Below are 7,871 nucleotides of genomic sequence, written 5' to 3'. Positions count from 1 at the left end.
TAACTAATAAAAGAGCGATTTTCCTTGACAGAGATCATTTCTGTGAGTAAAAATAGGCACTTACGTAGTGGGTTGGCAGAGTGGAGTGTCTCTGTGATGCCAGGATGACAGAAAAAAATGATTGTCTGAACAGGTCTGAATCCACAGAGATGAGAGTTGGACAAGGAGCTAAACATCATGAGAACCAGAATGTTTCTGTCAGAGACAGCAGCTAGGGGAGCATGGCTATTATTGGGTATTTAAAGCCCCTTGGTTGCCAGAGACCCTCCGTGCACCAAGCTCTGCTGTCACACAGTGGTGGATTTATTCAATTACATCCTGAAAGTTACACCTGAAGCAAGTAATGTTAAAGAGACGAAGAACAGGCAAGAAGAAAAAGAGTTGGAGCAGGTTGTAACTTTATTTTCTCTGATATTTAAAACATGACAAGTAAGAGGTCACTCTGTACTGTTTTCAGATAAGGCTACACTCTTTTGTTTTGTCCGACTTCAGCACCAGCTTGGTAGAGCAGGCCTCCTTATTTACAACCATCTCACACTCCATGGGAATGTCTACCACGTCTGAATCAGGGACCCTGAGAGACAAAAAGAAAGATTATTACCCCAAGATGAAAAGAAAGATCAAATATCCTTCTTAAAATGGTGCAAAATTATTAGGGATGGGAGGGGGCTCTGAAAGTGCAGAGGGTACTGTAGTTTTTCTATTGGCTAAAATGAGGCTAGTCTTACTTTTTTTTTCAAAACTTTAGGTTTGGAAGTTACACTTGCAGCTTGTGGTTTCAGCAATAAATAAGATCTGCTCATCAGTGCAGACATTTTCTTCAATCTACGGTGCCCAAGTGTAACCAAGACACTTAAAATGTGCTGTACTTCATACACAGCGCCTTGTGCTTCACCTGTACATAGAAACCAGAGCTTACTGGTACATGTTATGAGAGAACATACCACACGCCGCTGTCTCCCTCTGTCATGCGTGAGCTTTTAAACTTTTTCCCTCAAAGTTGCCTGGAGGAAACATTCCACCCTGAGCCTCTAGCTGCTGCTTCAAAATCAACCTGTTCATGCATGTAGTGCGTTGGTTTAATTATGAAAAACATGGGATAGGCATCTCATCTACATATCAATAGTATTTTAATATACATGGAGTGTTGGTGTTTCCTTTTTTCTAGGGGAGTGTCCAGTTTATAAAATTTTCAAAAAGCAAAACAAGGTCTAGCCACCTTCCCTGCCCCAATAATTGTCGTACAGTTCCTTAGAGAACTTGAAATAAAGCCTGCAGACCACAGGTTTGTTAATAAAATAAAATAAAATAAAGGTTTGATCATAATAAATCAAAGCATGAAAATCTTACATGTTACAGCAGCTCAAGCCCTCTTTTGTACAGGAGCATCCCAGGCAGTCTCTCACCCATTCAGAGCCAAAATCGTGCTGCTTTCCATCCTCATCAACACAACCTGCATGTAAAGAAATAAAACCACAGTTCAGAGGGGCTGTTGACCCATTTAAACACACTCTGATAAATTAGTTGTGATTAGGTGTGGCTTTGATAAGTTTTGATTCAGCTGGCAGGTGTTAAGTAAATACACAACAGCTGGATGATGCATCTGGGGGGAAATATGAAAAACTTCTAAATGCTAATTTGTCCAACTTTTGTCAAACATAGCAGAGAAAAGTTTCCACTCCACCAAAATTTACTGCCACACTGCTGCTGTTATATTTTATCTCTACAATTTTGTAATCATTTCAACTCACCTTTTGGAGGGTTTTTCAAATCTTTGATCACTAACTCCTTGAAGAAGCAGTTAGAGTGGCACAGGACAACCAGTCCCAGAAGACAAACAAACACATGGAGAGAAGCCTGAAAGAGTAAATCAATGACATCTGTAAACATGGTGCATGTTTTATAGTCTCTGTAATGTATTTATGTGCCTATTCTTAATTAACTTCATTCAGCACATCTGTTTAAGCTCCCTTGGCGACTGAAAAGGAGTAGGTAGGTTTTATTCATTCTCTAGTTGTCAGCTAATCCCATTACATGAACAAGAAAAAAAACCACAGAGAAAAAAAAAATCATTTACTGTCACTGTCAGTAGGTTTTAACATTGTAGCTATTTGCATATACATTTAGGTACAGGAGTATTTGGAAAGTGACACAGTTTTTGTAATTTTGCTTCTGTCTACCGTAACAATGGATTTGGAACAAAGTTTTAACATCGGTTTAACAAAATATTTTAATTTTTATACATAGTCCCTCATTTTCAGAGGCTCAAAAGTTATTGGACAATTAACAAATCAGTTTCATGTCCAGGTGTGGCCTGTTCCCTCATTATTTAATGACAAATTAGGCAGATGAAAGGTCTGGAGTGTCAATGCAAATGACTGAGGCCATCATTAGGCTGAAAAAACAATACAACCCTATCAGTCTATCACAGGGACAATGTACAAAAACGGCGGTAATTCCTAAGCAGTTAATAGGATATTTTTGTAAAACCCCTTGAATAAAAGCTGAAAGTCTACACTTTGATCACATCTTGATGACTTTGTTTCAAATCCATTATGGTGGTGTACAGAGGCAAAATTACGAAAATTGTGTCACTGTAAAAATACTTACGTACCTAACTGTATATTATGGTGGTTTGTCATCATTACAAATGATTCAGTATTTTAAAAAAGGACAATTCTAACATTTTTCCCGCAGTATTTGAAAAATAAGATTCATTTAATTTAGTCTGCAGAAGCTATTATTTGTAATAACTGACCAAATCACAGTCTACAGCCAGACAGGTGCAATTATACTCGTGGATCATTTAAAATTCACCTTAATCTGTAGTATTTACATTTGTGAAATAATCGTAATCATTATGTGAAAGGTTACTATGTGATGTTTTTGGTTTTACTCGCCAATTTATATTTTACAACCATTCTTTTAAGCTGTATTTTGAAAAGGTAATATTATAAATGGTGCAGTGGGCCTAAAATTGAATTTTGTAGCAATCTGAAGGTAATTGTAAAGCTAAACTATGCACTCCAGTTTTACTTAAATTTTGGCCATAACATATAAAGTACACTCTTGACAGCAATGATGTCTTTAAGGTCTAGTATGTCTATCCATATTTAAATTTATATTACAATTTTTATTTAAAAAAAGTTCTAATTCTCTGATTTAAGACCAGAGTCTACAAAAAGGAAGACGGTTTCTTTGTTCCCAAGCTCTACATGTTCCTAGCGTCCCCAATTGAGTTGTGAGATGTAAAATACATACCATCTGCAGGTTTGATGTGACCCAGTTAACAGTAAGCTGATGTGTGCGAGAATAGTGGCTTTATATTAGGGTGTACACCCCTGTATATCTTTATGTACTTTAACATGTGAATAGCGATGTGACTAAGACGTTTGTTTTTAAGGTGGGGAAGGTTATGTTGATAATGTATATCAAAGGCACACCTCACTGAATGGTGACATTCTCACCCATAAGTGATACTGTATGTTCTTTTTACTTACTGACAAGGGAGCTGGATTTCTAATAATATTTATAATTCAACTTTATTCAACAAATGCAAAAGCCAACAAGGAGCCAGCCATGGAAACAGTCAGTCTGAAATATAAAAATGGTTTTCCTAATCTGTAAACTTTTATTGTTGAGCCAAAAGGCAGAGAAACTTGCATGGAAAATAAAGCCACAATTGTAAACAATTATTAAAAATATATAGTTTGGATCAACCATGAGATAGTAAACAATATATACTTTTGAATCTTTGTTATCTAACTGTGTGTCAACAGCTGTATTAATGAAAAGTCATTCTTTGTACTGTGCAAGAGAGAGAAGCTGGACAATAATACTTCAACAAACTCCACCTCCATACATTTCTATGATCATTACATAATTAACAACCTATAAAAAGTAGAAAACAGTATCAAATTCAGACAAAGAAATAGTTATAACAAGGGCTTTTTGGCAAATTGAACACTGCAATAAGTGTTCAGATATTTGGTGCAGTCTAACTGTGAATGTAGGAAGCACACTATACTATCCCAATCGTGACACTAACAAATACAACCGAGCTGTAGGGTTCACTTTGCGTAAATTAAAAAGAAAAAAATACCACTTTTTTTTTTTCGGAGTGACTGAAACAGAGCTCTCACAGTAGAGAACAGGAAGTGTTTTTCCTGTTGCACATCAAACAAAACGATTGCTCCTTTGGTAGTGGTTACCAAACTGGTGTCAAATCTGTTTGCAGCAAAACAATATGTGAACTGTCATCATGACGATTCCTGGAAAGTCACAACTCCAGTAGTGACTTAGTTTTCTCAGTTTTCTGCAGTAAATACTGAGTCAGACTAACAAAACAAACCACTAGTGAACCTTAAACATCCCCAAGGTGGAGTATGAATAATCAAAGTGAGTCTATAAAGGCAAATAAGTCTCCAAGAAAATGTCTGCGCCTGCAGCGTTTAGGCCCTGTTATAAACCACGTTTCTTTGTTTTAATTGGCAAAGTGCAATTTGCAATTTAATTTAGGAATAAATTAAAAAGGAATAGTTTACATTTCGGTAGACTTAGGTGAGACATGACACATTGCTCTCATAACAGTCTATTAAATATGAAGCTAAGTCCAGCAGCTGGTTAGCTTAGGTTAGCACACAGACTGGAAACAGGGGGAAACAGCTAGCCTGGTTCTGTCCAACGGTTGAACAAAAAAACAAAACAAAAAAAACAAACAAAAATTAAATAAAATGGTAAATTTTGTTTGTTTAATCTGTACAAAAACAACAGTGTAAAAATGACAAGTCACGGTTTTACAGTAGGTTATGTGCCAGACTATTTTTGGGGCGGGAGCAGTGGCTTTGCGCAATGTTGCAGTCACAGTAACAAATTGCTGTTTTTATGCTTTGTTTTTGTACAGACTAAACAAACAAGATATAACTTGTTAGGCAGTTGGCTTAAGAGGCGCTAGTAGGTGGATTTTCTTCCCTTTGAACAATGCAATGCTGACTGCTTCCCCCTGATTCTAGGTCTTGTAGTAAGCTAAGCTAACCAGCTGCTGGCTTTAGCTTCATATTTAATGGACAGACATGAAAGTCTGTCCATTAAATATATCCATTTAATAGGTGTTTAAATAGAGTTAGATTTGAGGTTTTAATCCTCACATCTAAATCTCTGCAAGAAAGCAAATAAGCGTATTTCTCAAAATGTCAAACTGTTCCTTTAAACATAAGACTACTTAACAAAATAAAGATCATCCATTTATGCAACTGAGGGTAAAAAAAAACTCCCACACATAATAAACTTACAGTCATCCAAAGGTAGGAAGCAGCATTTACATAAAAAGTTTCTCATTCAGGCTGTAATATTACAGTCCATGCACTCTGCAGCAGCTGATCTTTGAAAGTATACTCTATCCAATCAGAGCTTTCATGAAGGCAGGTTTGTTGAAGGGCCAGTGATACTGGTTGGGGACAGGTCCGTTCACGTTGCACTCAAAGAAGGAGAACATGGGGAACCAAATGCGCGCCCTTCGGCTCTGCTGGTAGGCACGGGTGTTTGCTAAGGTATGGTAGTAGAGGAAGAGGCGGGTGGTGATGTAGAAGGCAATGAACACGTCGATGGAGTAGTGCTCGTGAGCCGCCAGGATGAAAAAAATCCCAAAGAGGTTTAACACCCAGGAGATGGTGTGAATCAGATTCCAGGTTCGTGGAGTGTCTGCAATTGAAAGGAATGATTTAAAAGGACAAGTCTGGTGAAAAAAGATCAAAAACCAATGATGAATTGATCCTACGAATAAGCATTTTCTGTCTAGCCAAAGCCTGATATATCTAAATCCCGCGAGCCATCGAACTCATTTGTTGTCTAAAAACTATTAAAGACACATCAGTGAGCCACACTGTTGAACTGCGTGACATGTTCCTTCATTGTGATGAAAATGAGCACTGTTTATCTTGAGCTGATTTTACGTACGTGATCCTGCTGCTGTAAATGCTCATCAGTGCATCAAATGTATATTAATCCGCAACTGAAAATAATCCCCAACAAATGCACTATTTACTCCTGTTTGAGTGAAGTTTGCTAAAAATGACAGTGGAAGTCAGAAAGTATGGAGAGATGGACTAACACATTTTTGGTTTTAATCTTTTCATGGGCTTTGTTGACAATAAGAAAAATACAAAATAATGTTAGCTTTATCCTTTAACAAAGGTCAGACGTACTCTAAAGTCATACATTCTGTAGTTAAAGGCAAACAAAACTATTAACACTCACATTCGGTAACAAAGAAGTTGAGCATTGTGATGACAACCGTGTGTCCACTGAACATGTAGTCTCCACACGTTTGGACACCAGTCAGAGTCATCCCAAATCCACTCCAGATCGCTAGCGCCCTCTGTATCTTCCCCCAGGAGTCATCATACGTCTGGGGGGGACAAAAAAAAAAAAAAACCTCCAATTATCAGTCAGCTGTCCGTCAGTGAGCAAAGCGATAACGCTGAGTCAAGAATCAACTGTAACAGTGCCAATAGCAACGAGAAATACCAACTAATCCAGACTGAAAAATGGCAAACATTATCTAGTCCGCAGAGAATCTCAGGTGTGCTTCCCACCTTACTGGCGCACTTCAGGTGCTGCCCCGGCACAGAGAGCGAGGTGACAAACATGGTGCAGCAGCGAAGCAAAAACACAGTTCCCATCAAAGAACACAACCGCCTGAAGAGGATGGACCTAAATCAGAGACAAAAGAGAGTTTGGTGATGAAACGTGTTCAAAATAACTTCCATGTATTCAGTTAAAAAAAAAAATGAAAAAAATAACAATGTATTTGCATCACAAATATCATTTATCTGGCAGTGATGTTGTCTATTTGCACATATTATCATGACACAGTCTATCAGTGATGGGAATAAGGGGAACAGTGGACTACCTGTGTTTGTGAAGGAGCAGGATCAACAGAAACATGTAACACAGGACAAGGCCACAAGCTTCAGCCATTGCAAAAGCCCAAGGTATTCTGGGAACGCTGTCAAGAGTACAAAAACACCTGTATCAGCGTGTAGATTAGATATGAGTGCAGGAGATTGTGTACATGTAGTTGCTCAACATGTGCTGAAATCTTAACATAGGTATTTACTGGCGATTGTCAGCGCAAAACACACAAAAGATATCTAGTTTATACCTGTCCAGGAATATATCAGGCAGCGGTGGGTATGTCCTCATGTCTGGAACCCGCTCATGTACAATGACCATGACAAAAGATGTAAATCCAAACACAAAAATCACATATATGGAACTGATGACTGTCTTCCACACCTCTGGGTCCAATCTACCAGCCAGGTGCTGCCTACACCTCCCATTGGAGTGTGTATGGCACAGCGCGGCTCCTGAACTGTATCCAGATCTATCACCGTTCCTCAGGCGCAGCTCGGTCCCGTTACACAAGCTTTCACTTCCGTTATACCTCCTGTCGGCTCCGTCACAGCTCCACTCGCCTCCTGCGGCGCCCGGCGAGAGCCCAGTGGGGAGGCTCTCTGAAGGCCGGAGACCCAGCTCCTCCACCTGGGCCTGGTTCCGTCTCTGAAGCCGGCGGAGGGCTAAGGTCAGCCTCTTGATGTCCCCCAGCACCGTCAGGCCCAGTGGAGGACACCGCAGGTCAGCCTCAGTAAGAGCCAGTAGGCTGGGGCCATCCAGGCGGTGCTGGGTGCACAATAACTCCACATATTCCCTGAAACCTTCTTCCTGCAGCCACTGGGCCACATGCTCGCAGTTCCAGGCACTCACACTGTCCTCGGACGGTGCCATGCCACTGCACACACAGACATATACGGTCTTAAGTCATGTGGGGATTGAAGAAGATGTAAATAACTTAGATGGTCAAGTACAAAACT

General features: G+C 39.4%; 2 protein-coding genes across 4 annotated transcripts in view; both read right to left on the bottom strand.

Moving 5' to 3' along the window:
• Nucleotides 1-412: 412 nt before the first annotated feature.
• Nucleotides 413-3,293, bottom strand: LOC120796093 (beta-microseminoprotein). Its single transcript, XM_040138454.1, has 4 exons — nt 3,262-3,293; nt 1,752-1,857; nt 1,351-1,453; nt 413-574 (listed from the first exon to the last, which is right to left on the bottom strand). The coding sequence occupies exons 1-4, from the start codon at nt 3,262-3,264 to the stop codon at nt 454-456; spliced, it is 333 nt and encodes a 110-aa protein (XP_039994388.1). The 5' UTR covers nt 3,265-3,293; the 3' UTR covers nt 413-453.
• Nucleotides 3,294-4,726: 1,433 nt separating this feature from the next.
• The window catches only part of LOC120796068 (sphingomyelin synthase-related protein 1-like), a 6,798-nt gene continuing 3,653 nt past the window's right edge, over nt 4,727-7,871 (bottom strand). For all 3 annotated transcript variants that reach the window (XM_040138408.1, XM_040138407.1, XM_040138409.1), the window contains 5 exons: nt 7,163-7,789; nt 6,911-7,006; nt 6,594-6,711; nt 6,256-6,406; nt 4,727-5,700 (listed from right to left, as the gene is read on the bottom strand). In XM_040138408.1, the coding sequence (XP_039994342.1) occupies nt 5,396-5,700; nt 6,256-6,406; nt 6,594-6,711; nt 6,911-7,006; nt 7,163-7,785 (1,293 nt within the window). In that variant the 5' untranslated portion in view covers nt 7,786-7,789 and the 3' untranslated portion in view covers nt 4,727-5,395. The remainder of the gene's footprint in view (nt 5,701-6,255; nt 6,407-6,593; nt 6,712-6,910; nt 7,007-7,162; nt 7,790-7,871) is intronic.

Source organism: Xiphias gladius, chromosome 11 (genome assembly GCF_016859285.1).
Source record: "Xiphias gladius isolate SHS-SW01 ecotype Sanya breed wild chromosome 11, ASM1685928v1, whole genome shotgun sequence".
Classification (NCBI taxonomy): domain Eukaryota; kingdom Metazoa; phylum Chordata; class Actinopteri; order Istiophoriformes; family Xiphiidae; genus Xiphias; species Xiphias gladius.
The sequence above is the reverse complement of the archived record's forward strand: the minus strand, read 5'-3'. Positions and strand labels throughout refer to the sequence as shown.